The sequence below is a fragment of the Clupea harengus genome, chromosome 10 (assembly GCF_900700415.2).
Source record: "Clupea harengus chromosome 10, Ch_v2.0.2, whole genome shotgun sequence".
Classification (NCBI taxonomy): Eukaryota; Metazoa; Chordata; class Actinopteri; order Clupeiformes; family Clupeidae; genus Clupea; species Clupea harengus.
Genome location: NC_045161.1, coordinates 30,051,621 through 30,064,569, shown reverse-complemented (window position 1 = coordinate 30,064,569; position 12,949 = coordinate 30,051,621). Strand labels below are relative to the sequence as shown.

At 40.6% G+C, this 12,949-nt stretch overlaps 1 protein-coding gene across 1 annotated transcript; it reads left to right on the top strand.

Moving 5' to 3' along the window:
- The first annotated feature begins 11,362 nt into the window (after positions 1-11,362).
- tssk6 (testis-specific serine kinase 6) lies at positions 11,363-12,356 on the top strand. The gene has a single exon (XM_012815604.3). The coding sequence runs from the start codon at positions 11,507-11,509 to the stop codon at positions 12,338-12,340; it is 834 nt and encodes a 277-aa protein (XP_012671058.1). The 5' UTR covers positions 11,363-11,506; the 3' UTR covers positions 12,341-12,356.
- The last annotated feature ends 593 nt before the right edge of the window (positions 12,357-12,949 follow it).

Genomic DNA, 12,949 nt, shown 5'->3' with positions numbered 1-12,949 from the left:
ATATATATATATATATATACATACTATGTTTAAAATAATGCATTCATGATAATATAATAAAAAGGGAAAAAATATTACAGTGTCTGAAATGAAGGTTATTTGCATTTCTGTGCCAAAGCCCACACAGTTATTGTAGCCAGATGACCTGGGTCAGATGTGTCTGCAAGGTACTGTTATCTTCATTATCCCACCCTTATATTAAATATACTGACACAATCGTACTTATTTTACATAATTATAATTACAGTCATAAAATCAGTGGATCCCTAGGTTCTATGAGGGGTTTAGGAATAATACAATCAGTGGATCTCTAGGTTCTATGAGAGGTTTAGGAATAATAAAATCAGTGGATCCCTAGGTTCTATGACAGGTTTAGGAATAATTAACATATTGCAATAGCAACAGAAGGTGAAAGGGAAGAAACGGCAAGAAACAGCAGATAAGTGAGGTCTGCCCTCCTCAGGTCATAAGCTGCCACTACATCATTAATAAAGGCAGGTGTTATTATTCCGCTCTTGTAAGAAACTGGTGTGTTTCTAGTTCAGCAGATATGGTGATTTAATCCATGTAAATACAAATTAAGTAACATCTACATAAATAAATGTAACTGTAAATAGTATATGTGCATGTGTCAAATAGAGTCCCTCTCTTCATTATGACTGCTGCTGTTTTTTTCTTCCATTTTCCATTTGGTCAATGATTTCATATACTTACACTTCAGCAATATGCTTCTAGCTTCTAGCCCCACATGGCTGACACGGAATATTAGGTTTGTGTCCCTTTGTGTGCGTTGCCCTTTGTGCTATAGTGGCTGCTGAAGTGGGCTAGGGTGAAGCACATTTTGGGCAAAAGTTTAAAAATCATTTAGCCAAAAATGAAGTTTTTATGATAAGCTGGCCTCTAGGAGGTGTATTACCCTAGCTCATTACAGTTCATTTTTGGAGTGGTGCCACCTAGTGAATAATGTTCAAAGCAGAAATCTTCTATATCTCTTGCCAATATCTTCTCATGTAAAGGTTACAATTTCACGAAATTTGATTCCCTGCATCACTACCAGGGTCTTTGCATGCATGCCACATCCTGTCCATAGAGGGCGCTGCAACGATCACATTTCAATATCTCAAGAACTGCTTAAGGCAAGGCAAGGCAATTTTATTTATATAGCACAATTCATATACCGTGGTCATTCAATGTGCTTCACATACATGCACAACAATGTGCTTCACATAAAAAAATAAATAAAAAAAAAGCAAACGGTCAGTGCATGATCATAAAAACCGTAAATTATAGAAAATAAAAGCATGAGAACATTAAGGCATAAAAATAGTAAAATATAGGAAATAAAAGCATAAAAAGAATAATAACAATCACTAGTCTACTAGAGTAAGCAATAATACTTCAAAGGAACTGTTCATGGCCAGTTAGCAGAAGGCATCTGAGAAAAGTTTGGTCTTTAGTCTAGATTTAAAACTGAAAGTAGTTGGAGCGTTTTTAATGTCTTCTGGAAGTTGGTTCCAGAGGTGAACCGCATAGTGGCTGAGTGCTGCTTCACCCTGTTTAGTTTGGACAGTGGGTTTTACTAATAGAAATGTATGCTGCGATCTGAGAGATCTGAGTGGTACGTACTGCTGAAACATGTCAGATAGATACTTTGGCCCTATCCCATTAAGTGACTTGAAAACAAGCAGCAGTGCTTTAAAGTCAATCCTTAACTTACTGGGAGCCAGTGCAGGTATTTCAGTATAGGGGTTATGTGGTCAGTTCTTTTTGTTTTTGTAAGAATTCTGGCTGCTGCATTTTGTATCATTTGAAGCTGTTTAAGGTTTTTTTGGGGAAGGCCTGTGAACAGCCCATTGCAGTAATCAACCCTACTGGAGATAAAGGCATTAATAAGTTTTTCCAAGTCATCTTTTGACATAAAATCCCTAAGTTTGGCAATGTTTTTGAGATGGTAGAACGCAGATTTAGTAATTGCTTTCATGTGGCTGTTAAAATTTAGATCACTGTCTAAGAGGACACCAAGATTTCTGACAGTATCCTTTGCTTTAAGTCCTTTTTTGTTAAGAAGGGTGGCAATCTTACATCTTTCCTCCTTTTTACCAAAAACTATTACTTCAGTTTTGTCTTTGTTTAGCTGGAGAAAGTTCTGAGAAATCCAGTGGTTAATTTGCTCAATACAATCACAAAGAGATTCAAGTGGACCATAGTCATTAGGTGTCAAAGTTAAGTAAATTTGGGTGTCATCAGCATAGTTATGATAGGAGATCAAATTATTCTTTAAGATTTGTCCAAGTGGGAGCATATAAAGGTTGAATAGAAGTGGACCCAAAATTGAGCCCTGGGGGACTCCACAGGTCAGGGACGTAGGTGTTGAGGTGCAGTTGCCAACTGCAACAAAAAAGCTCCTGTCTTGTAAGTATGATTTCAACCACTTGATAACAACACCTGAGACGCCAACCCAGTGTTCTAGTCGGTGAAGTAATATGTTGTGATCAACAGTGTCAAAGGCTGCACTAAGGTCCAGCAATACTAGGACTGATGCTTTACCTGCATCTGTATTTAGGCGTATGTCATTTATAACTTTAACAAGAGCTGTTTCAGTGCTGTGATTAGCACGAAAACCTGACTGAAAGTCATCAAGGCAGTTATTCAGTGTCAAAAATGTGGTTAGCTGATTAAAGACAATTTTTTCAATAATTTTGCCTATGAATGGTAAATTGGATATGGGCCTGTAGTTGTTTAATGTGGAGGCATCCAGGTTATTCTTTTTCAGTAGGGGTTTTACAACAGCTGTTTTCAGGGAGTTAGGAAATGTGCCAGTCTGTAATGATGTATTTATGATTTCAAGCAGATTTGTCGTTATGAGGTGAATGACAGATTTAAAAAAGCTGGTAGGTAGAATATCCAATTCACATGTGGAAGAGTTGAGGTTTTGTACAGTTTTTTCAAGAATTTCAAAGTCAATCAAGCTAAATTCAGACATCAAGTTATGTGCTCCTCTTTTTGTCACTGGTGGTTCGAGGTTTTGAGTGATTTGCGTTTGAGATAATATGTTCAGTCTGATTTTATCAATTTTACATTTGAAAAAAGATGCAAACTCATTGCACTTATTTGTGGAGACAAGCTCGGGTCCTAATTGTGAAGGGGGATTAGTTAACTTTTCAACTGTTGAAAAAAGAACTCTAGCATTGTTCATATTCTTGCTGATGATGTTAGAGAAGAAAGACTGTTAAGGTAAAATTTGTAAATTTTGTATGCTTACACTTGGCTACATTTGCTCACATCACGTAAAGTTCCATTTGGTTAAACAAATAGGCCGCCAAAGGCCAAACTAAATTCAGCAACCAATACATGCCTGTGTGAATGGCCAATACATGCCTGTGTGAATGGCCAATACATGCCTGTGTGAATGGCCAATACATGTATGGGTGCAGCCTAGCTTAGCCCATTAGCTTAGGACCTCAAAGTTCTTTACTCGACACCAAAGTTCAGAAACAAAAGTCTGTGATCCGAAATTCTTCGTTTGAAAGTTTACTTAAAAATTATTTAAATAATACAGCATAAAAATTCAGGATAATACTTTTCTAACAAGTTAACTGACATTAGTGTAGGTAAAAGGACTGTGTTGCTCCAAGGTCCAATAGCTTCTGACTGCTTCGCGGTGTTTCTTGTTCTTTCATATCGAATCAAACATCCAATCAAATTACGTTTTTCTTAGCGTCACTGGTCAACTATCAATATTTACATTTCTACATTACACATGCAACACAATTTCTTCTTAGTTCTCATAAATATCATTCAATCTTAAATTGTCTATCTACAATTATTACAAAACTATTATTTCCACAGAAATGGCTTCAACACATCCCGGCCCCGTAATTGACTAGGCCTTAGCATATCAATTACCAACTTAAACTTAAATTGGAGACATTTACATTAATACACTCAACAGCATTTTCTCAAACTTTCTTTAAGCAAGGATCTTCTTCTCTTCACAGGTAAATATGCAAAGGTAAGTATTTACAAGCAAGTATTTCTAATCTAATCAAAATCTTTCTCTTCACAGGTAAATATGCAAAGGTAAATATTTACAAGCAAGTACTTCTAATCTAATCAAAATCTTTCTCTTCACAGGTAAATAATCAAAGGTAAGTATTTACAAGCAAGTATTTTTAATCTAATCAAAATCTTTCTCTTCACAGGTAAATATGCAAAGGTAAGTGTTTACAAGCAAGTATTTCTAATCTAATCAAAATCTCTCTTCTATCTTCATTCTTCTCCCTGCAATAAACAAAGTTTAGTTATGGGTCTTTGAATGACGCTGGTCTTCGTCCGGACCTCAGCACTACGGACATCTACTTTGGAGTCTGGCATCACTTTGGTGATTCTGCCTAACATCCAGGAATTCCTTGGCAGAGACGAATCAGCGACGAAGACGACATCTCCAACCTTGAAACTTCTTGTTGCATCAACGAAGGGCATCGTTTTCAATGTTCTTTAGCACTGTTGTACTATCTGTCCAGAAGACTGACTCCATCAGGGGAACTTCAAGTTCTTTTCTCACCATCCGATCCATCTTGACTGCAATCATTGCTGCTGTCAACTCCATTCTCGGGATCGTGATCTGTTTGAGTGGAGCGACTCTGGACTTTCCCATCAAGAAGGATACGTGTTCCTCATCCTGGTCATTCTTTGACAGGAGATACGACACAACGCCATATCCATCTTGACTTGCATCTGAGAAATGGTGAATTTGAGCAGCCTTTGTGGGCCCAAATGCTGTGGGCTTGAAACATCTGTTCACGCTGAGTTCCGAAAGCTTGTCTAGGTCTGTCAGCAACTTCATCCATGTTCGGCGTGGCTTCTCAGGGATTTCTTGATCCCAACCTTTCTTCTCTTTGCAGAGATCTTTCAAAATGAGCTTGACAGGTAAGAGCAGTGGTGCCAAAAAGCCCATCGGGTCATACACCGAACTGACAACATATAAGATGCCGCGTCTTATGCATGGCTGGTCCGACAGGTTAATCTTGAACCTGAAGCTGTCAGTGCTTGTGCACCATTGCACACCTAATGCCCGTTCCACTGGCAACTCATCGTGCTCCAAATCTAGATCTTTGACTTCAGCCGCTCCTTTGTGGTCAGGGATGGAGCCCAGCAAGACTCGACTGTTGCTGACCCATTTGGTCAAATGGAAACCACCACTGGCACACAATGTCATCAGCTCCTTCACGAGAGCAGCGGCTTGGTCTTCTGTGGCTACCGACTTCAAGCAGCCTTTCTCCAGTGTGTTGTTCATGAAAGCCTTGTACTCTTGAAAGAAGTCTGTAGTCCTACTGAACTTCCTCTTCAAGGAGTTAAATCTCTGTTCAGCAATACCACGGTTGCATGGCATCTTCACCTTGTCATCTTTCAAAGGCAGCTTGATGCAAAAGTGACCATCCATGAGTTGCGCTGATGTTGTCGCTGTGTGCATGAACTGCTTGTCATGATGAGAATGTTCTTGTCGGTCATCACACTGACTTTCTGGGAAATCCGCGTTGTGGTGTTTCATCAACATGTCTTCAATGTTCATCACGGAGATTCGATTGACAACGAAACTCTGCTGGCTGCCATCACCTGATTCGTTTTCTTGGCATCTGCTGATTGGTCCATTGACGACCCAACCAAGAGCTGTCTTCACTGCGTATGGTCCGTCATTCTGACTCCTGATGATCTCCCATGGCTCCATGGCTTTGAATGCGTTGGCGCCAATGAGAAGACCAACTTCCGCTTCTAGTTTAGGGAGATGGACTCGACTCAGGTAAGACCACTTCACCAGATCTTTCTTCTGTGGTATGTTGGCTTTCTTTGCAGGTATGTCTGGCTGAGTATACACATTGGGCAGCTGGATGTATTCTTGTTCCTCTAAGCCACACACCTCCAGATCGGATAGTACATAGCTACTCACTTTCTGTTCTTGGGCTATGGTTCGTAGCAGGAACTCTGTCTTTCTGCCACGGATGTTCAACTTCTTAGCCAAGTCTTCAGTGCAGAAAGTCGCTGTGCTTCCTTGATCTAGAAATGCATAGGTCTTTATAATCTCTGTGCCTTTCCTGTGTTTTATCTGCACAGGTACAATGGGTAGAATACCATCACTTTTCCCGGCCCCGGTATGGTCATCTCCTCTACATCCTGCAGACACGAGAGCATTTGTTACTTGTCTTGTGCCCTGCGAGCTATCGTCTGCCCCAATCCGCTCTGAAGCAGCATTTTCCCTCACAACGTGCAAGATGGCTGGGTGCTTGAGTGAACAATCCGAGCATGAGGCCTTCTTCCTACAGTCCTTGGACATATGACCTGCTGTCAGACATCCAAAGCAAAGACCGTTTGTTTTCAGGAACTGTATTCTTTCTTTCAGAGGCTGTTCACGGATCTTGTTGCACACGTTCAGTGCATGGTTCTTCTGACAGTACAGACAAGGACTTTGGAAAACACTCACCGACTTAGCTGAAAGAGTTCTCCTCTCAGGCTGGTCTCCAGTGACATCCTTTTCCCTTGCAGACGTGTTCACAGCAAAGCTGCTTTTCCTAGGCTCACCTTTTGCACTGCTGAGTTTCTTTTGGAAGATCTTCTGACTATCAGCAGTGGAGTCCAGGATGTCTCCAAACAATGGGTCATTGGCAACTTTTGCTTGACGATAGACAAACTCTACAAGATCAGGAAATCTGGCTCTTTTTCTTCTTCTTTCTTGGATGTCATACGCATAACTTCTCCATCTTTCCTTCAATTTGAATGGAAGTTTGGACAAGACGCACTTCATGTTGGTGGGATTGTTCATTTCGTCCATGTAATCCACATCATTCACTGTGTTACAAAATCCAATCAAGAACAAAGCAAAGGCGTTCAATCCCTTCCTGTCTTCTGGTTTTATCTGAGGCCATTCCATTGCTTTCTTGATGTAAGCTGTGGCGATGGTCAGTTCATCTCCATAGTGACGATCAAGCAACGTTCTAGCTTCTTCATAAGCTCTGTCAGGTCTCATGTGCTCACAGCTGCGAATGAGATCAAGTGGCTCTCCACTTGTGAACTGTTCGAGGTAATACAACCGATCTTGATGGCTGTCTGTCTTACTGTCAATGGCATGCTCGAAAGCCCTTGTGAATGATCTGTAAGTCAGAGGATCTCCTGCAAACGTTGGTATGTCTCGGTGAGGCAATTGAGACAAACTCTGCTGTTTGATGAGCATCTCAGTGACTTCATTCTGACGCTGTAGCACTTCAAACAGGCTGCCTGTAGAAGAATCAGTGTGAAAATGACGTTCAGGGCGTGGAGTATTGCTGTCTGTGACAAGCCTTGATGATGGCTCTCCTCTATCTGAAGCACCAACTTGAACAGATGGCTTTGGATTGAAAGTAAGAGAGGGCTTACCAGCTCCACAACGCACATAATCATCAACACTGCCAAGGTTTTCTTGCCTACATATCAGCGATTCAGCTCTAGATCTTGTAGTTGGCTTAAGGAAATCATCCACTGACTCATGAACATCTTCAAATTCTTCATACACCTTTAATTTGGCATCTGAAACAGCAAGCTCAATTTCAATTTCCAATTGTTCCTTCTTTAAGCGAGTTTCTTCCTGCTCTATTGCTTCTCTCTTTTTCATTGCTGCAGCTCTTGCCAAAAACGCTTCACGTTCTGCTTTAATTCTCAGCTTTGCAGAACTAGTGCTTGAAGTACGACTCACTACAGAATTAGCCTTGGATACACTATCATGTGGACTAACATCATCTTCCTCATCCTGAGGGTCTTTCATGACTTTTGCAATCCAATTATTTACTTTTTCAATAAACCTCTTGAATTCAGAATATCTATTCACAAAAGTATCTTGATCCACTTTGTTATCCTCTTCATCTATCAACTCACACAATTCTTCATTAATGCGATCATACTCTCCTAAGTATCTTTCAAACATCAGTAATGCTTCATCTTTAATGAATTTAACATTGTGTTCATTTCCCATAAATTGTTCCAAGTCATTTTTCAGTTTGGTTAACTGTGCCAACTTTCCCTTGCGTTCGCATTTCAGCCTTTTAATTTTCTCTTCTACAGCCTTTCCCGTGGGATTTGGCGCCCTCTTGTGCTCGACAAGCTTAGCTCCGCTTTTAGCTGCCATTTCATTTAACTTCAGATATCTTCACACACAAACTGTCACAATTCCTCGAATTATCCACAGCTTCTTACTCTTCTAATACATTCACAGACACTTGTGAAAAGAGTTACTGGATGTGTAGGACTTCTTGAATTAAAGATCGATGACTTTTCGAACAGAATATTGACTGGGTATGCGCTAGCAGGTTAGCGTTAGCATCGACAGGAGGCTAATACAGTCAAAAGAAAATGTCAGACCTGTTCCTGGGAAAGCTTCACTCCGCCGACGGCTGGCACTGATGGTACATCTAATTTTCTTAATGAATTGATCTCCGATTCCGTTTTCATCAGTCTCAGTATTCTTGCTTCGCTAGCAACTAGCTTAGCACAACACCGCTTCGCTAGCTCTTCACTAGCTTAGCCCAGTGGAATGCCTCAGTGCCGTTGGTGCGCTCGGCTTCACGAGCGAAGTCTTTTGACTTGAGCTAGTCCTTTTACTTGGATATGGGTGCAGCCTAGCTTAGCCCATTAGCTTAGGACCTCAAAGTTCTTTACTCGACACCAAAGTTCAGAAACAAAAGTCTGTGATCCGAAATTCTTCGTTTGAAAGTTTACTTAAAAATGATTTAAATAATACAGCATAAAAATTCAGGATAATACTTTTCTAACAAGTTAACTGGCATTAGTGTAGGTAAAAGGACTGTGTTGCTCCAAGGTCCAATAGCTTCTGACTGCTTCGAGGTGTTTCTTGTTCTTTCATATCGAATCAAACATCCAATCAAATTACGTTTTTCTTAGCGTCACTGGTCAACTATCAATATTTACATTTCTACATTACACATGCAACACAATTTCTTCTTAGTTCTCATAAATATCATTCAATCTTAAATTCTCTATCTACAATTATTACAAAACTATTATTTCCACAGAAATGGCTTCAACAACATGCCTGTGTGAATGGCAAATACATGCCTGTGTGAATGGCCATTTTTTGCTTTGAACATTATGGCCAATCTTATTGATATTTTGTAGGCTCGTTCTTAATGCCATATAGACACTCACTCAAATTTCAAACAAAATAAACCAAAAGATTTCACTACAACAAGTTTCCTCTGTTCCTCTGACATGGTTTGGTCTATCTGCAAAAAATGTTTTGTTTTTAAATGCTTGCGTAACATTTACAAAATTCAAAGGGTTCTTTCATCTGTGAAATCGGTCAAATCATTCAACCTTTCTCTGCTTCGGGCAGTTCACACACTTTTCATGCTTGGATCCCGATGATTGCTGCTTTGAGCTATGATTAATTCGTATTTAATACGTATTTAGCTTATTATGATAGTGTATACCTCTGTTTTGTAATACATGTCTACTTGCAGGCCTATATGTGGCATTTACTCTACATTTAGTTTTGTTTTCAAACATATTCTTGCCTTCAACTATCTTCAACAACTAATTTCAATAATCCAAAATTGTATAGGCCTATTTACATATTTTTCAACATTTTGTAAATAAATGAAAAGTACAGTTATGCAATGAAACTCTCATTGTTGCCTATGTATAGTGTACATGGAAATGTAACAAAATGCTCAAGGTTATCACAACAATATATATGATACATACTCACATCATCCTCATATTCACTGGACAGGCGGCAAAACCGCAGAAGATCACATATAGGCAGTGGCGGCTCCTGAAAAAAAAGGAAAGCAAGACAATTGTATCAATTTGTTGTTGGCTGATTAACTTATACAGCAATACCTTTATGTCCACTAAATGGCAGCACACAACACAAAGATTTCCCCTCAAGCTACATAGAGTAGCTATAGTTACAGGTGGAAAGCTATGGAAGAAAGTTGCACCCAGGAGCCTTCATAAGCAGAGAATGATGTGGCTCCACAATAAATGATCCCACTTATTCATTACTCACATTACTCAAATGTATGTGTGTAGTATATGAGTGTGTGTGTGTGTGGGCAAGTGTTGTGCACATGAGTGAGCTTCCATGACAAACTATCGTGACACCATGATGACACAAAAACAGCAAGGACATACAGCCAGACGGATAGACTCTCCTCTCTGCTCTCTCAGGACCTCACTGTTCCTCCTCAGAGTGTGAGGCACAGGGCTGGGGAAGGACGTGTATGTGTGTGTGAGTGTGTGTGTGTGTGTGTGTGTGTGTGTGTGTGTGTGTGTGTGTGTGTGTGTGTGTGTGTGTGTGTGTGTGTGTGTGTGTGTGAGAGTGTGAGTGTGTGTGTGAGTGTGAGTGTGTGTGTGTGAGAGTGTGTGAGAGTGTGTGTGTGTTTTCCTTTAACCCTGCTTCTATTCCCTAATGCTTGTACCATCTGGAGAGTGCGGGTGCAGATTTGTCAGACTTGCAGCCATTTCCCATAACGAATCCAAATTGCGTTGCCAAAACATTTATTGCAAAGTAAAAAAAACATGAAAAAAAAATGCTGATATTTCAGTGTCCTTGTGATCTTTAGTTTTGCCGATGCTTCCACGGTCAGGACTACGACCTGGCCAAGACTCCAGTTGAGTAGGCTGAGGTTGAGCTCAATGACGGTGTTGCTCCGTAGGCCTATAGGTACTGCTTCACAGCCTATATGTGTAGGCTATAACAGCCGCCACATGCTAAAAGTATTACTTTTTCACTCAGAATAAGATATACAACTAACTTTTTAGTCAATTGTTGCCAGAAACGTAATCAGTCAAGATAACACACTTTTCTTGGAACGGAAAATGTCTGGTTGTTTCACTTCATTCTTGCTCATGCTCTCACTGTATGCGGCGGTTATAATGGTTATGCGGTAGGCTGCCTGTAGTATTTATTATTTATTAATCCTAAGTAATAAGAAAATATAGGCTATTTTCAGTTTAATTAATGTATTGTTTTACTATATTATCTAAAGATAACACCATGTTTCAGAATTCGAGTTATTAATAACAATAGTAATATTTTCTTTTTCAAAATATAAAATTACAAATGTATTACTGTCTAAACACTGAGAAGAAAACTTGCATCTAGCAAACAATAACAGACTTGTAGTTACTGAGGTAAACATTTCGCACTGTTTTACATAGCCTACATTTACTGAAGCTGATATTTAGGGCCGCGTCATTAGACATCACTCCTGAAGACGGCATTCCTGTATGTGATATTGCCGTGACGTCATAAAGCACACTAATATTAATATTGCAAGACTATTCATATTAGGTCATTTACTGAAAAACATCACCTCAGTGGTCTCGGGAAAATGTCTGTTCCTCGAACCGGGTGAAGAACGCTCAAGGTAGGGAGCGGGTTTGGCACCCGGCCCTGGGAGTAGCCTTGTGATGGATCGGACACCCTTTTACCTGGAATAACGTTACAACAATCAAAATGCACACGGAAAAAGTTTTGAGGGATATGGGCTATAAGATGGAGTCCATGATAGGTGAGGGAAGTTACTCCAAAGTTAAACTTGCTCGTTCCCAAAAACATAACTCCCATGTGGCCATAAAAGTTGTAGACCGCAAGAAAGCCCCGCACGATTTCGTCCACAAGTTTCTTCCAAGAGAGCTGGCACTGTTACGAACAGTGAGACACGAGAACATCGTTCGTGTTTTTGAATTCATCGAAGTTTGCAATGGTCGGCTGTATATCGTCATGGAGGCGGCAGTGACAGACCTTCTGCAAAAAGTTCAAGAGGGGAATGGCATACCAGCTGACCTAGCCAAGGTCATGTTCTCACAGATCGTCAGCGGTGTGAGTTACTTGCACCAACATGGCATCGTACACCGGGACCTCAAATGCGAGAACATCCTCCTTACTGCGGACAATCAAGTGAGGTTAACTGATTTTGGATTTGGCAGATTTGCGACAGGTTATCCCGATCTGAGCCAGACTTACTGCGGCTCTGCAGCCTATGCCCCACCCGAGGTGCTCCTAGGTGTGCCATACGACCCCAAGAAATATGATGTCTGGAGTTTGGGAGTGATTCTGTATGTCATGATCACTGGATGTATGCCTTTCGACGACTCTAACGTCACTGCACTGCCACTGATGCAGCGCAAGGCCTTGGTATACCCAGATGACGTTACTGTGGAAGAAAATGTTCGCGCCATCATATCGCTTCTGTTGCAGTTCAGCCCTTCAACGCGCCCATCAATTAAGCAAGTTTCCGAGCAGTCTTGGCTTCAGCTGCCAACAGGCGAGGGTATCAAGAAAAAATAAAATCAACCTTGAACTTGTTTTTGTTTACATTTGTCTTTGATATGTAACTTGCTTGGAACGTACACACTAGCTACAATGTTAGCATATATTTTGTACACTTCAGGGCAGGTTCTGCAAAGAACTTTGCAGAGTTTGCGCGTGGGTTGCATTTGGAAACAAGTGTCTATCTAAGAAAACCCTTCGTTCGTTATGTACCATTACCAGCTTTTAAAGTCAATGGACATGTAGGATCAGATGGCCCAGATCTCAGGTCAGTTATCTTTTATTGTTCACATAAATCTTCAGTCAACTTTTACATTATATTCACACCACACACCAGAATTGAACTGAGCTGTAGTAGCCTACTGTGGCGGTTATTGTGAAGTTGATGACGGTCTAGATCAGGGTTTTTCAACTGGTTTGACCATTCTGACTAAAAAGTAATCCGCGGCCCACTGGTGTGCCTGCGCGTGCGAGCGTGTGTGCGCGTGTGTCCATGCGTGTGTGTGTGTGGAGAGAGGGGAGACCTGTCAGTGTGATATCTGGGCATGGTGAAGTCCACACAGCCTGTCTATTTGTGGCGAAATGGTAGACAGCGACAGTCTCATATCATTCTCTGGTTCAAGCCTT

Excerpts from the sequence above, each read along its gene's own strand:
- tssk6 (XM_012815604.3), top strand. The coding sequence starts at position 11,507 with ATGCACACGGAAAAAGTTTTGAGGGATATGGGCTATAAGATGGAGTCC.